This window comes from Arctopsyche grandis, chromosome 4 (genome assembly GCF_051622035.1).
Source record: "Arctopsyche grandis isolate Sample6627 chromosome 4, ASM5162203v2, whole genome shotgun sequence".
Taxonomy (NCBI): domain Eukaryota; kingdom Metazoa; phylum Arthropoda; class Insecta; order Trichoptera; family Hydropsychidae; genus Arctopsyche; species Arctopsyche grandis.
Window position 1 is genome coordinate 34,220,666 of NC_135358.1, and position 17,244 is coordinate 34,237,909.

At 34.2% G+C, this 17,244-nt stretch overlaps 1 protein-coding gene across 1 annotated transcript; it reads right to left on the reverse strand.

Annotated features, from left to right (window-relative positions):
• Window positions 1–7,635: 7,635 nt before the first annotated feature.
• Window positions 7,636–16,732, reverse strand: LOC143911167 (serotriflin-like). Its single transcript, XM_077429936.1, has 6 exons — window positions 16,630–16,732; window positions 12,485–12,594; window positions 12,272–12,408; window positions 8,881–9,026; window positions 8,350–8,550; window positions 7,636–8,084 (listed from the first exon to the last, which is right to left on the reverse strand). Exons 2-6 carry the CDS (start codon window positions 12,570–12,572, stop codon window positions 7,832–7,834), a joined length of 825 nt encoding a protein of 274 aa, XP_077286062.1. The 5' UTR covers window positions 12,573–12,594; window positions 16,630–16,732; the 3' UTR covers window positions 7,636–7,831.
• Window positions 16,733–17,244: the final 512 nt, after the last annotated feature.

Genomic DNA, 17,244 nt, shown 5'->3' on the forward strand with positions numbered 1-17,244 from the left:
TGATCATTGAAAAGAATATTTGCTACTTAAAAAGCGGATGTTTGCTACTTAAATATATATTACAATGACCAAAATACGAACCGACAACGACCAACGCTTCTCTCTACTGGATTCCTTCTTTTTTTACTCTTCTTTTTTACTCTACTTCTTATACTCTACTTTTACCTTCAACACCTACTACCTTGGCTTAAACTCTACGACCTGACATCATTTTTCATATTCATACGTAATACGTAAACAAAAGTGACAGTTTACAGTTGTCAATAGCGGAAGACTGCAACGTTGCTACTTTTTGTTTAAAAATATATCTATTTTAATGCTAAAATCTATTTTTTCAAATGATCGTTTCATATTTTTTAATGGTAACTTTATAATGCCAAAATATTTTATTCGATGCACAATACGAGATTGTTTAATGCACCGAAAATAATGCAATTTTTTAGTAACGTTTTTTTTTAGGATAAAAAGTATTTTTCTAAATGCAGAGTTAAATCTGGTTTATTTATTTTTTGTAAAGTCGACATAACAGATGCATCCAATTGTATATATTATGCTGTTATCGGGTTGCCCCCGAGTGACATATATGGTACTAAATTTATACATATATACATATATAAAATTTGAAATCATATTCAAATAGTTGTGACACAGTGGGTAGGATAGTTTTTACAAATTTGATTAGGAACAATTCCAACAATGAAATCAAATCAATTGGCAAACTCTGATAAGAAACGATCGACTTGGTCACAAATATCCAAGTGTGACCAGCAGCACTACAGATAATACACTATAGTAATAATACAGAGTAAACTATTTATTATCCAGTATGCTTTCTAGCAGAGTGGTTCGAGTCCCACTAGAGACCCGCTACTGGCCAAACCTTGGTTTGTGACTCCAGGTCGATCGTTTCTTATCAGAGTTTGCCAATTTTTCTGATTTTAATTGAAACAGTTCCTGTAAAATTGGCATCTCCTTTCATTTCTCTCAAGTTATTCAACGTTTTGAGGTTCGTCAATTTAATTATAAAATGCTACAAAATTTTTGCCATATACAAATTTAAATATATCACTGTGAATGTTTGAATGAATTCGCATTGTATAAAATGCTTATGTATGTATATTGATTGTACTACATATATCTGTTTAAGTGCACGCTTTGGAGCGATCTGTAAAAGCGAGTGTTCATATTTTTACATACCTCTTTTATACTTCACTTACGATTACAATTCAGGAAAAAATTTGCCTCTTATTCAATCGTTTTCATACTTTGCCATATTGCTCATTTTGGTCATCAATATAAGTAAATGTATCCTCCGCCATTACAATGGAGAAAAAATATCGTTTTAGACGCGTTTGAAATTTGAATTTCTGAAAAGTGCCTGACGTTTATCCAGTTTTTAGTCTTAAACATAGATGGCGGTAGTAAAATAAAATTATTGGTATTTTTATTCAAAATAATAATTTTATATACAAATTATAGAAGTGGTATGTTTGTAAAAAACTTTTTTTATAATATAATGTACACTATGGATTATTTTATACATATGTATACAAATTTATTAATATGGAATCATATTCAAATAGTGGTGATATATAGTAGGTAGTATAGTTTTGCCAATGAAATTGGATAAATTGGCAAACTATGATGGGAAACGATTCTTTTCAATCAAGGTCAACCCAGGGGCTGGAATCCGAGAACCTTTCGATGGTTAGCATTAACGCAAGCACTTTTTTTATAATATAATTTTTCTGTTTTCACACATTTTTTCAAATATGGGATACACCGTTATCGATCACTGCCTTTAAATTAAAAATTTTATCACAGCAAGGATAAAATTTTACCGAAAATGGTCCAAAGGGTCGTTTTGGTATATATCACTGTCAAGCAAGGATAAACACTACTATACAATTTCAACGAAACAGCTCAAATGTTTCGTTTTGAAAAGACGTTACCAGGTATGGTACGATGTATGCCACATTTTTTCTATATGCTTAAAACTATCTAAAAAAAGAACCACGTCCCACATCCCACGCTGTGTGATTTTACCCTTATACTACCAAAATTTAGTATGCAGCATTAATAATGAATAATCAGGTCAAGATGTTCATTTGATGATTTCGAGAATACCGGCACACTAATTAAGACATCAGATAAGTGCGTTCGTTGCAAAATTGTATAGCATAATAAATCTGCGACGATAATAGATCGATTATCCTTCGTCGCTTCATCAAGAACAATCAAAATGTTAACACTTTTACAACAATTTAGATCCCTAGATTCTTTCGTTTGTTCAATAGTTGGGTGTATCGCTTAAGATCATCTCCCAGCGCAAAAACAATGGTATTGTTTTGGTCGAGAACGTGTCGAAATTTCCACGCGAAAAAAGCACTTGTAAATCTTGAGGTCAGTGCATGTTGCGTCCGTTAGATGAATACTGATGATTTTGGTATCGAAGTCGTCAACAAATATCGCCGAAAGTTTCGCTGCTGCACAGCCAAGCAGGTGAGTTCACACGGTTGGAAATGTATTAGTTCCGTTAAATGTTGACTCACGCTAAGAGATTGTTTCAGGTGAATTTATTTATGCGTTTCGTTCACTTCCTGTGAACACCTGTTTTCTAAAATGGAAGAAATTCACGTACCGACCGTCTGGCCTGGCTCGTTTGCATGATGAGGGTGTCATCTCGAGCGTGACGTCATGGGGTCGATCGGACCCCATAACGAATCGTGAAGATTTCTGAATGAACACGAAAAAAGCTACTTTTTTGTACGTGTGTATTCACTCGAGTGAGAAGTGTTTTTTTTTATTAATTTATCGTAGTAGAAGTTTTGTGATCATGCGAAAATTCGAACTTGAGATTTTGACTGATTCGAACTCCGAATCGATCACTGATCACGTTTTCATGATATAAAAAAATGTGTGACTGTGAATTGAAACTTAGTATCGGTTACTGAAATACAAAGAATTTTTTTTTTCAAAATTGTAAGTTGATCGGAAAAGGTACCTCTGCTTGGGTGACCGTGAAAATGTTCGTTTACCATGCGTACATATGAAAAACGTTTAGTGCATATATCAGTGGCGTGCGGTAAAACTCTCTCTCCCCCCGTCGTACATCCTCACTTAATGTGCGCGAGCAGGATACATAAGGAACAAGAGGAACAGGCTTTTCCTCCCATATCCTGCGCGCGCACATTAAACAAGGCTGTATGACCAAAAGAGAGATAATTTCACCGCGTGCCACTGATATATATTATACCACTACTTTTACCATGCACCCTTTTTTTTTTTGATCTTTCGACTTAAGATCTTAAAATTTTCGATCTTTGCCTTCCGATATTTGCTTTTTCGACCTTTTCACTTTCGGTCCCGTGAGGTAGACCCCCTCTGCTTATATGTGGTGTCCTTTTTTAATTTTTGAATTCAATTATCTACCAAACCGCTAATCAGACAAAAGTTTTTTAAAATATTTTTACTTCAACCGGAAGTTGTACTTTCACTCTAGAGAATCGAGGTTTTTTGATGTTTTTCTCGGAAACTTTCGGTGTATTGAACTGAGATTTTATATCTAGAAGTTTAAGCTTAATACAAAATTATATACATATACAATTTGGTAAACTGCCACCCGTCAACCGGAAGTGGCAGTTTACTCTTGTTCGACTTTTTTCCACTTTTTTTTTCGACCCTTTAAACATGTGTTCTCTTCACGATAAAATTCAAGTATAATCCTTGTATCAATGTTATGAAAATAAAAAAAAATCATTAAATTTAATTAACTGGAAGTGGGATTTTTTCAAAAAGAAAGGTCAAAAATGTTGTGACCACACGATATACATAAATATGTATGTAGTATTGAACATTCGACTATTGATTTCAATACTTACTTTTGGCACATGAATACTAGATTTTGAGCTAAAGACTGCAAAGATAAAAGTTGCCCATTTTTTTAAATGCTTATATCTATATAAACGAGAAAAAAATCAAATATTCCAATTCAGTTCGTCAAACTTAGTAAAGATTGATTTGTCTCGGCTCCAATAAGTAAAAAACTTGATTTTTTGTTGATATGTGTTATCAATGTGCCTTAAACATAATTGCTTACGTCTATTTACTGAATATATTTTTTTTTTTATTATTTTGCTCGATTTTGGAAAAGAAGCCAAAAGTTTTTTTCGTAACTTTTTTATCTATGAAATTACACAAAACTCACCAAGAGAAGATACACTATTCGGAAAGAGCTTCGACTTATTATTAAAATTATTTTTTTAATTTTAATTGGACGACAAAATGAAAATCCAAAATTTAAGCATTTCTGCGAACCTCTGAGTCACACACATATCGAGATCTCGATTTTTTTGCATATATTTTTTGTCCATATATGTATACGTCCCAGTGATTTGGAGGTGCTCACAATAAATTGGAGCCACTCTTCGTGAAATTATTTTCCCATCAGAATAATTTTTTGTGCATTCAAATGAAGGACATTGTTAGCAATGCAACAGACCAACCGTGTCACATACACTGGTTGTACTTGGAAACACCAGGGCTGTACTAGTGTATGAACCTGTACGATCGGTTCTTTGTTATCGAACGGATGTTGGTAATTGTCGGCAATATATTTCACGTGCGATTACCCAATATTAAGGCATAAAAATGGTGGAAAAACAACAAAAATGTTTCCTTCGATCGTCACCGTGCATCATGCAACGTTGATGCGCTTCGACGGCTGTGACGTTGATGAAATCTATTACGATAATAAACAATAATAATGAAATCTCGTGATTGAGCCAACCCTGAGGTTGCAATTAAATTTTTAAAAATTCACGCACGCTCTTGGGAACGTATGAAAAAGTTATAAAAAGCATTTAATAGACTGTTTTTGAAGTAACGCGTGGATTGTTCAGGATTCTGTGTTCGTGGTTTTTATTGTGATTTGGATTAACATATGTACGTGGGCAGTGGCGGACTGGGACTGAAATCAGTGCATGCCAGGAGTCAAAGGGGGCCCCACCCAGGGTTAAAATAATTTGTCCCCCCCCCCCCCCCATATAACAAAATTTTCTTCTTTCCATCACGCTAAAAATCAAGGGAAATTTTTTTTTTTCAAAATTGGGAATAAACAAATTTAGGTACAAGAAAAATGGCAAAAGCAAAATAGATCCATAAATTATATTGTATATTTCGTTTTAACCCTTGTTCTAGGTAAATATAATGCATCATAAAAGAATGCGGCACAAAAGCGGCTTTTACTTTCGGTAGAAAACAATCAGGGACGTCATTTCAGCTTTTTCTTTGGGGGGCAGGGCAGGCAAAGATTGGTCAAATTGAATTTTTTTTCAAAAATTCTTTTTTATATCGGAATAAAAATGGAAAATATTCTTTACCTTATTGAGTTATAAAATATGAAAAAATAAGCTTATTTTTGAAAAAGTAATTATAAAATAATTTTATGTAAAAAGAGAAAAAAGCGCCGCAGGCGAAAATTTTTTTCCACAAATCTTTACATAGTCAACATTAATCGACCATCAAACTGATTCTCCAAAAAACTATCAATTAACTTAATTTCTACCGACTGTCTTGTCACTTTATCTATGTACATATGTACGTAATAACATTAGATAAAGTTTTGTTTTGTTTTTTTTCAAAGCACATAGCAGTGATTATTTTATTAGTTACCCAAAAGTAACATACATAAGAAATACACGTAGCATTCATAGATCCATAGTATCTCATTAATCATTAAATTCATAATATTTTCTAAATTCACACTATTCCTTAATTAAGGCGAGTGCCCCCCTATGGCCCCCCCAAATTACGTCCCTGAAAAAAATGCATAATATTTTCAATTAATGTTAATCGAAAATCGGGATTTTGGGGAGGGGGCCCCTATCCTATATTTCTATTTACATGGATGTGTCTACATTAGGAATAGATTTTATATTCGGAAACTGTTTAAAATTGTGTATTTAAATCTTACTATATCATCGAAGTATAATCAAATGTTATTTTGAAAGTATGAAGTAAATTTAAATCGCTGGTTGATGATGAATCATCCTATCAAAATTGTTTTAAGCAATTCAGTTTATATTATTCACGAAAATTTGTTTATTCCCATTTTTATTTCAGTAGTTAGTTGTTACATAGGTATTGGTATATACATAATCTTGAGGTTGGAATAGGCCCGGCAAAAGGTCCCACGCAAATGTTGAAACTTACATTTCAAGCCTAATAAAAAAAGTTAACCGATCCTTGGGCTGTTAAAGCAGGTATTAGTTATTTGTGTATATCGTAAGAAATTTGTTTTGTTGAAATACCCAAACTTTAGGTCCTAAAGTTGCAATATCCTATACATTTTTACACACGTGAAATAGTTAAAAAGTTATTTAATTTTACTCAGGGCCCATATTTTCTAACAGATAGTGGGGCCCACATGCCATCGGGCATGTTCGCTTGTATGGCCAGTCCGCCACTGTACGTGGGTCAACAGTCTTGTATCCAACGCTCGCACGGGATAATTGTATTCAAATGGTGTCCGAGTATTCCACCAGAAGCTAAAATCAGGGATGGCATAGCTAATGCAGTCATTATATTGTTCAATTGTCATAATTAGAGACAAAGCACACGATGTAACTTTTCCAAATTTGACAAATATGATAAAAAAAATTTCAGTGACTGGTTTTGGAATAAGATTATTTATGGTGATTGTGTGGTTTTCTAATTATTAAATACATATAAACATAGGTTCAGTCTAAGTAACGAAGAAATGTTACCAACAGTCTTGGGCGATGAATGATTTTCGCACAAAAAATTGTTCACTATTATCAATTTCTAAGAAAAACCATGCTTTTTTGCTCTATTGCTTTGAACACTCAAAACTACCCCACCCCCTCCTATTTAAATGGCTGGGCTTAACCGAATGAAAACGAAAGTCGTGCGTAACGCACTTTAGGAAATGCGTGCGTGCACGCATAAACGCCACTGACTTTTATTATCGTAAATGTGATTTAGAAAAATAATATACGATTATTTTTCTTCAGAAAGTGATTCAACTTTCATGATATTGAAAAACTAATGATAATTCATCAAAATTTTATTTTTCAAAAATGCTTAGATCTCCCCCACCTATGCGTAAATTCTCCAAGTGCCTCTCCCTATTGCTGTCTCCACAAATAACAACCAAAGTGTCAATCTTTTATAAAGTTTTCAAGGACTTTTGGTTTATTTATTCATTCATTTATTTATCCTCAATATTCACTGTTAATAATAAACTTCAGTGGAGTCTAATTTATGTCCATCTAGTTCCTAATGAATGAATATAAATCGATTCGATTTGGTTGTATAGTTTGAGAAATCTCCTTAATTTCTGTAAATAATTTCTTTCAGAAATTCAGATCAGATTATATAGGTCAACTATCCTATAATAGAATGTATATAATTAATATTTGCTCAATAATTTTCATTTAATTTTGGTTACTGCTATCTTAATTTGATACATGGATCAAATATTGTATATACATATGTATGTATATGTAGGGAAAATTTAATTCCAACATAGTTTTAAATGACTTACAGTATGTATTATAATAATTAAAACCCGGACTAAACTAAGATACATTTTCTGAAAGGATACGCTGAAGTAGTATTACATAGAAATATTTATTGATACAAAAATATTTGGATATTTTTAAAAACAATTTAATATGGTAAAAATAATGATGCATCACAAGTTCAGTTTCAGCTCCCCTGTTTCAATGAAAGGATTAAATAGCTCTATGGCTAGGAGGCGAGCATATCATCAGATGATAAAAGCACTGAAACAAATATCAGCGGCATTTCAGCGCCATTCGTGAATCTTATTACGACAGGTGCACGTGGCTTTGCAGGCTTCTATCCTCGAGAGTCCATCAGGTGTGTTGGTACCGCAGAGCCAGCTTTTGCCGTAAGAAATCAGCTCGCGACAATTACTCCACTGGTCTGCATAATGGCAAGCATTTGTACAAAGCTTGCCCAGCTTGCATGATTTGGAACAGCGGGAACATGGCTTTCCACGCTTGTATGGCTTACCTAGTTTCTTCTCCCAATTGCCTCTGTTCAATAATTTTTAATTCAATTTATATTTATAATAATTATATATTATTTGAAATTCATTTTAAAGAAATCTGTTTATAGACATCTATTGATCAAAAGAAAATTCTTTTTTAATTAATTATTTGTTGTTCCGCTTTTTCATAGATGTCTCTAAACTTAGAATTTGAATTTTAGTTCGTACGTACTTCTAAAATTTCTACGCAACTTAAAAGTCAAAATATAACAATATGATTTACTATATTTGAGATAAAATGATCATCTTACGTTGGGCAATAATTGCAGATGTAATTGAAGAAGGGTTTTCCACCAGGTCCACCGCGGGGACACTTGGTAAATCCGCATCCAACTTCGTGCGTTGTTGCCCACACCATTTGAGTATAATGTCCAACAACCTTTAAATTGTTATGCGGCGATCCGTACGTGAAGTTCAAGTGCTCCATAAACCAAGTCTTAACCGCGAAAAACCTGCGAATCGAAATCAAAACATTACAAAACGCCGCATCCATTATTACGACGATGCAAACGATCGTTCATCTCGAAAGTGTTGATCGATTTGACCGGTCGATTCATACGTTGGGAAATCAGTCTAGTGTAGATTGGCGCTTATTAGAATTTATTCACCAATGAGTGTACATATGGATATGAGTAATTCGTTCATAAATGCATGATTTTCTTTTTGACGACCAGTGAATGGATTAAATGTCCAACGGATCGTCAATTTGCTATCCAGAATTATCATTTACCGTTCGCTTTCGAAACTGGGTGAAGTTCGACGATTTGAATTGTTCAACATACCATGGTACTTGGTGCGAGGAGATGAAGATGTTTTGTCCACAATTTCCATAATTTTTTATGAAACGGTTGTGGGGTGGATCGTGCTGTAATAGATGACACTGATCAGCCCATGCTTGTGCAGATTTGGCAGCTCCTTCGTGCCACTTCTGTTAAAACAGTAATGTTATATTTAAAACGAGAAGTGCTTTTGAGTATATTTACAAGTATGTTTGTTATTATCTTATAAACAGTCTGGCAAAACCAAAATTGGAATCAAGGCTAGGCAATGGAACGATAAAAATCAAATCCAACTATAAAGAGATGCCGCGCAATTCAAAAAGAAAGCAATGAAACGTAAACAATATTTGATCTCGTCGATTATGATGTTTTTATGCGCTGTTTGGTTTATATTTTCCAAAGGAAAATCAAAAATGGTGGTACGATCGAGCTGGTATTTTCCAGAGATGAAAAGGTCAATTTGCTGGACAGCGTTCTCGCGTAAATCATCTCTGCCCTGAAGCTATTGTCAGTATTGTCGCATCTACATACATATCTGGGTTACTTCGATTCGCTACACACCATTAGACGTAGACACAATGATTGTTACACTTTGACATCCCTGTATGCGATATGATAAATATCAATTAGGCGACCCAGTTAATGGAGCGTGGTTAGCCTTCCATAACTCTAAAAACAGTAGCAGTTGCGGTTGAGAAGATTTTTAGAACACTTCTACTTATTTTAAATGTTCAGAGTAATTGCCTGATGGTCGACTTTCGCGGTGTTAAGACCAAACGCACGAAAGCGCGCCTATTTTACTGGTCGCTTCGAAGCGGTCTGTTCAGCTCGAGCTCGATGCAGCTTCGGATGAACCTGGAGACGATCTCCATCATCCGACGGGATCGTTTTACGAAGTAAGATACTTCGTAAGGTCTTCAGGTCTTCTACACAAGGAGGAAGACTACACAAGGCCCTGGGGGCGAAGCTCCCAGGCCGCTGACGGCGTCGGGGACGCGGGGGGGCGAAGCCCTCAGGGCACACACACACACTCATTCATTCATCATTTGGAACGGGTTGGATTGCTAAGTGTATAATGTGCCACTTTTATTACGATTAATGTTACGTGCGCGTGCGTCTATAAATTACTTTACATTATATATTTACGTCTATAAATTACTACATATAACTTTATTTTTATTCGTGTTTCAATTCCTTTTCGAAACCACCCGTTGAAATCAACGGGCACAACACTAGTATTTACATGTTTTCAAATCAAAAATGCTCTGTGCCTGTTGAAAAAGATCTTCAATAAATGTGTCTTGCCAGTGATGACCTAAGGAATCGAAACTTGGGCATTGAGTGTCAGAATTCTGCATAAAGAACTGGAGGACCATGACGAGCCGCATTATAGAAGTTAGAAGATGGGAATGACTCTCAGACATGAGGAAAGCGAAGAAAGCGAAGCACGAGGAAGCGAATCACTATGTAAATAATAGTAATGATCAGTGGCAGCTCGTCCATATGGGCTGTGGGGCTGCAGCCCTCTCATTTTAATATATATTCATGCTATTTTTGCCGTCCACATGGGCTGCATTTTACATTTACATTTTGTACATTTGCATGCTATTTTTGTTTGCTAGTACAGCCCGATTCATCTCTGCAGCACTAGAGAAATTATTTTTTAATATGCTATGGATATCCACCATAGGCATGTTTCTGTGGTTTTATTTTTTTGATTAGTTATTTTTTATAGGAGCTAGGAGCCGCCAAACATCTATAAAATATTTACACCTACGAAAAGAGTCCAACGTGCATATTTAACGGTTGATTTTTAAAAAAATACGAGCACATAAACATAGAAAATAGCTTTCTCATACCGATGATGAAATTTTTTATAAAATTGGTCCAGTTTCAGAGGAAAAAACTGGAGAATACGAAACCTCGATTTTGTCGATTTAAAATAGGTATTATCTGGTCGAAGCGCAACTGTCGCATTCACTCAATATATATATTGATATATATATATTGTCGCATTCACTCAATATATACATTCACTCAATATATATATGTATATCGAAGAAAGGAACGGCAACAAAATTAAGGTTTCGGGTATCCAGCCCTCTTAAGAAATGAAATTGAAAAAAAAAACATTATTAGTTTTGTTTTTCAACATTTTTGATAGAGATGCTACAAAAATGTAGTGCAATGAAGTGGTTCAAGAGCATGCTTATAGAAAAAAAAGCAAAGGAGATGGTTAGATAGAATAACTAAATATGTACATATGTACATACAAAAATGTATTCGAGAGACTTTTAGATGAAAGTCTGATGAATTGAGAAGACAAAGAGTTGAGAACATCACACATTAAGAGGGCTGTACACCCGAAACCTTAATTTTGTTACCGTTCCTTTCTTCGATATATATATTGAGTGTATGTATATATTGAGTGAATGCGACAATATATATCAATATATATATTGAGTGAATGCGACAGTTGCGCTTCGACCAGATAAAACGTATTTTAAATTGACAAAATCGAGGTTTCGTATTCAACTATTTTCTCCTCCAAAACTGGACCAATTTTTAAAAAAATTTCATCATCGTTATGAGAAAGATACTTTCTGTGCATCTATCGGCGTATTTTTTTTTAAATCGACCGTTAAATAAGCACGCTGGACTCGTTTCGTGGGTGTTAAAAAGAGGCGATTTTATAGATGTTTGGCGGCTCCTAGCTCCTATAAAAAATAATTAATCAAAAAAATAAAACGATAGATGCACCCCAATGGTGGATATCCATAGCATATTAAAAAATACTTTCTATAGTGCCATAATTGAGGAAGGGAGAAGTATAGTACGTTTGTATGGACAAGGCGCTGCTGTCCAGCCCTCTTAAGCTCGTCCGTAACTACATTTGAATCTGAGCTCAACGGGTTACGTTCAAAGTTCGACAGCTGTGCAAAATAAATTTAAAAAATACATTCTGGAGAGGTTAGCGACTTATCAGAGATCATAAAGAAACCCCGGGCAATCAAAGAGTTCCCAACGGCAGTAATTTGCATATTTGCAATTATATAGAATTAAAACTCGCCATTAAAACAATTGTAGCACATTAGATGCGAACGGAAACAAAACGGTTAATAACTACTATAGACATTTCGCATTGTAATCGCTTAGCGCCACTCAATTTAAATGACGCGTCAATCTTCACTTAACGCACCGAAAAAAAATCATGACAACTCTCATTGTTGTCATTTTCAATATAATCTGATTATATTATATAATATGTACAACACGTGGTATCATGTTCGTTCATTGGGTCTGATTTGAATATTTGCTCTTCGAAACAAATCATTATGTAGATCAATTGTGTTCGAACCACAAATTGTTAGGTATATTATATTTATGTACGTACCATTGTAAGCATGTTGGATGCTTTGGGTTCCACTTTTGATCGGAAGAAATTGTGGTATAGGACAATTTTCTTCATCACTTTCGAATATATCGGATTTAGGGCTTTGTTGGGAATTTTATCTCCGAAAATCCGAGGCTCTGCAAATGAAAAACCGAATAGAAAATGCTAGAAATCAGTTTTTGATTTGAAAACTGTGTCTCAGTAGATACTTACTTCTGTCGAATCGCCATCTTTGAGATGTTGAATTTGAAAGTACAGTGGAAATTATAATAGAAATAAACAAATAGGAAAACTTCGACATTTTTAAATGTCAATCGGTTTATCTAAAAAAAAAAAATTAACAGTAAAATTAATCAAATACATTTAATATAACACCAAAGGATAAAAAACATATAATATAAAATGTCAAAGATCCGTTTATATTATCAAGCAATGCACGTCAACATTTCGGCACAACACAGCACAGCACTGCACGGAAAATACTAGTTCTGTTCATACTGTTGCGTAGGGGTGGGTGGAGGATCCAAGTAAAAGGCCAACAGTCGTTTCACAGCATTTATTGATGATTAAGGAGATACAAGCACTGCCAGTGCTAAGTCCAGAATGACATGATATCGCCTACGTACCGCCTTATAAGGGGTAGATCTCTCAGGACGTCTAATCTGTTTACCTACTGTATAGTCACGTATTCGGATATATATTCCCACGGTATGAGAAGTGCAATAATTGTTTAGCTTTCATGCACTTAGCTTGTCGCTAATCCTTAAAACCACTTACCCCGGTCACACGGTCTCTCAGGACGCTACCCGGCCTAATCCGATCGCAATTACTCGGCGGCTCTGTTTAGTATACGTAACAATACTATACAGCACCGCTTGTTTTCGGCACGTTTATGCTTGTTTAGGACGAGTGTAAGGCAAAATCGGCGTACATATACATTAAAGAGCGTGAAGAGACGACGCAATATTGCTTGCATTGTATAGTTGAGTCAATATTGTCACAATATGACGTTTCCGAAAATATGCATATGCACATGGCAACACTTTCGTTAACACGGGTGCACACGTCACGTCATAAAGAAAAAAATACATCACTTATGCTTGAAACTGTATCGTGGAAACATGAGAGTATCCATTGTCTAAGTGAATTCATGGGGGAACAATAGAGACCCCGGATTAGGCTAACGGGACTCAGCAAGTGCAGTACTCAGTAATTAGCATACCTATGTATGTTAAGATTGGTTATGATATACCCAGCGTTAGGAGTTTTCAGGAACTTGGAATGGGACACAGCCGGAGTAAGCATCAACGGTCGCTTCTTGAGTCACATTCGGTTCGCAGACGATATAGTTTTAATAGCTCGTGATTCAGCTGACCTACTTAACAGACTAACACAGCTGGACAAGGAAAGTAGAAAAGTAGGATTAAAAATTAATGTAGATAAGACCAAACTAATGTTCAATAGTTATTGCATGCCTGATAGCATCCCATTAGATGATAAACCAGTAGAAGTAGTAAATAATTATTTATATTTAGGTCAAATAATTGACATGTCTGGTAGTAAAGTTGAAGATATAAAGAGACGTATGAAATTAGGATGAAGTGCATTTGGACGGATGAATGATGTTTTTAAATCAAAAATGCCACCTGCCTGAAGAAAAAGATCTTCGATCAATGCGTTTTGCCAGTGATGACGTATGGATGTGAAACTTGGACACTGAACGACAAGATGCTACACAAAATCCAATGCACTGAAAGAAGTATGGAACGATGTATGCTTGGCATAACGAGGAAAGACAGGAAGCGGAACACGTGGGTGAGAAGCATGACAAGAGTAGTGGACATAGTGGATAGAGTAAAGAGATTGAAATGGCAATGGGTGGGCCACGTGGCTAGAATAATGGACGAAAGGTGGACAAAAGAAGTGCTTGAATGGTACCCGAGAGAATGTAAAAGGGTAAAAGGAAGACCGCAAGGAAGATGGGTGGACGAAATTAGGAAAATGTGCGGGGTGAGATGGATGAGAGTTACGCAAAACAGAGACGAGTGGAAGCGTGTTGGAAAGCCCTTCATCCAGCAGTGGATGGCGAATGGCTGTAAATGATGATGATGCTGATGATATAGGTTAAAATTACTTGATAATTTATTGACACTATTTAAATGTTTATATGTTGTTTTCATTGGCTGTGTGTATTCGAGCAACGTCGGGTACATCTGCTAGGTTTATTTATAACTATAAAATTAGAAGTCGAATCATTATAAAATTAGTTCAAATTGGCTTTGGGCAAATATTTACAATGAGTATTTCAAACAAAATTTACTTTGAAATTCGTAATTTTTTAAAAACATAGGCAGCTCGTTAATTTTATTTATTCCATGGCCTTTGATTAGAGTGGTGTAAGGATATAATAAAATACAGAATCGTGTTTACACAGTTTGTTTTCAAAATTACAATTACATTTCCATACAAAATATAATGTCTTCATTCAAAGATATATAAAAAAACAAAATTGTAGGTGTTGATAAGCAAAGTTTATTCCCATAATGACTTGTCCCTGATTTTTATGAATGGCAATTTGATTTTTAAGTACTGAAACATCTGCACGCCGAATAATAAATGTGCACACAATGGCTCATCGCTTTTCAAACGGTGGGTCGCCTCAAGTATAATTTATTAAAGTTATATTAAACCCATACCAGTTTTGAGACAATATTTATGCTACTTTTGTATACGTACTCTTCTGGCACGTTTTCGATCGAATCATTTTTATGGACTTGTTTCGGTGTTTCCCAAACGTTTATTTATGAAATAAATCAGTCGAAATTAGGTGCTTTACCTCTACTTTGCAAAATATGACGGTAAAATTCTCAAATAGATTTAATTTGTAACTGAATTGATATGTTTTTAAATAATTATTTGACAGGAAATGATTAAACTACGTATGACGTCTAACTTCACGTGTACCAAGAAAACAAGGTTTTTAAATTTTAAGGAAAATTTTGCATTCGAAACACAATGACCGATTACACATCGGTCTGGTTCGATAAGAATATTAATCAGCAGGAAGTAATGAAAAAATATATACGACAAACAATCATTTAAATATAAAAACAATCGTCAATATAAAACAAAACTTAGAAAAAGTTTTTAAAAAGATTATAAACAATTTTTTGCAAATTTATTAAAAAAATTGCAGTGTGGTTCAAGGGAAGAATCTATTGTTTTATTTTTATTAACATAAAGAGATTCAAAAGAAAAGTAAAATTTTGCTCTTATGACAAAATGACAAAAAAAAAGTGTTTAATTTTTTTGCCAACTTTAAATTAATGTTTGACTTTTGAAGCATTGAACAATTTGGTGTGCAGACCCAAATTGATTTCCCAAGGTCTGATCGAATTTGTGTTATACGATTGAAGATTTTTGCGGCGGTTAAACACCATGCGAATTTTCCCGTTCAAATTAAGTTGGCAATTTTAGAAGCTTAACGGCTCAACTTCCGGACCATTTTGATTTTAAGTATTCTTGAAGACCGAGTGCCCGAAAAAAAACACGTTTCTGAAACTGCAACACGACTACAGTTATGTGCCACTAATAAAAAAAGACAAGTGGCAACATTTCGGCCAATTAAGAGCCGAGTCATCGAACTCGAACGATAATGCAGCATCAGTATCATCAGAAAAACGTCAACGTTCACCAATCCAAGGTTTCCATGTAACCCATGCTCATTGCATCATAATCTATGCATGTACATACATATGTATATACAGACGGAAGAAGATCTTCCAACGCGAAGAAGACAGTTTGAGAAACGCAGATGTGTCGAATGAATTTAAATTATAATCGTGGATGGACATTAGATATACATATTTAAGTTGACTGTTTCGTAATTAAACAAATAAATGGCGTATGAAAAATTGGGTCAGGTGATTTGTACGATAAAATCTTCAGCATCGCGTCTTCTATTCATTAAGATCTGACCTATTTTATGTTTAGTCATTTTTGATTGAATTATGTTTATGTTTCAGAATAAATTCAAAAGATTACTTGAGTGTAATATTATAATAATTTAAAACAAATTGATAATCATAAGAAAAAAGACGATGTTCAGTCAGTTTTTATCAGTTTTAGTTCAAAATTTTGAATGATAAGTACTATCTAGTTTCAATATTATATAATTTGATCTTGGTTGCGATTGCTGTGAGGATGAAAACGTGGTTAAAATACTGATTAGCATAATTTCAATAAATCAAAATGTAAATTACGAAACAAGTACACGCATATAAGAATATTGATTAATTGTATATATTTCAGAGTGGGAAATGAATTCGGAATAAATTTTCAAATTATACAGTACGTACCCAGTTTGAGCTCCAATATAATTTTCGAGATGGAACACCACACTGAATTTATGAAGGGATGGGCCAGGATGTCTGATGTGCAAGTCGGACGCCAAACGAGTGAACCGAGTTGCTTAATTTGACCAGCGTCTTATTACCGAATACACACACATTCGAAATACGTGTGTAGTGTGTAAGCACATATTGAACATTTAAATTTGTGATTTATTCGCTGTGATAAAATTCCCGCAATAGGCCCACTATTCAATATCATCTCGTTGAAATAGTATCAATAAGTGTCAATAAGATCAGTTAAATATATAATAATTAACACACCTCTCGAAGCGACCAATCGATTGACAACCGCTGATGTTTCAAAGTGAGTAAAAATTAATATTAATAAAGTAAACAAACATATGTACATAATTTCAATTAACATTTTTATGAATTAAATTTTTAGTTGTCACTTTTACACATAGATGTCACTACAACAATTTATGTATAATACAAAAAACATATTATACTAATTAATTAAAAATACATTATTTATACTATATATAAATTATGAATAAATTTTTAATCATTGATTAAAAATATTTTTATTACTAAATAATAATAAAAAAACGCAAAAAAAGC

Bases quoted from the DNA above. Each gene is read 5' to 3' on its own strand.
- LOC143911167 (XM_077429936.1), bottom strand. From the start codon at position 12,572: ATGTCGAAGTTTTCCTATTTGTTTATTTCTATTATAATTTCCACTGTA. The intron at 12,409-12,484 runs GTAAGTATCTAC...TTTCATTTGCAG, and splicing joins AAGATGGCGATTCGACAGAA to AGCCTCGGATTTTCGGAGAT. The intron at 8,085-8,349 runs GTAAGATGATCA...ATTATTGAACAG, and splicing joins ATCTGCAATTATTGCCCAAC to AGGCAATTGGGAGAAGAAAC.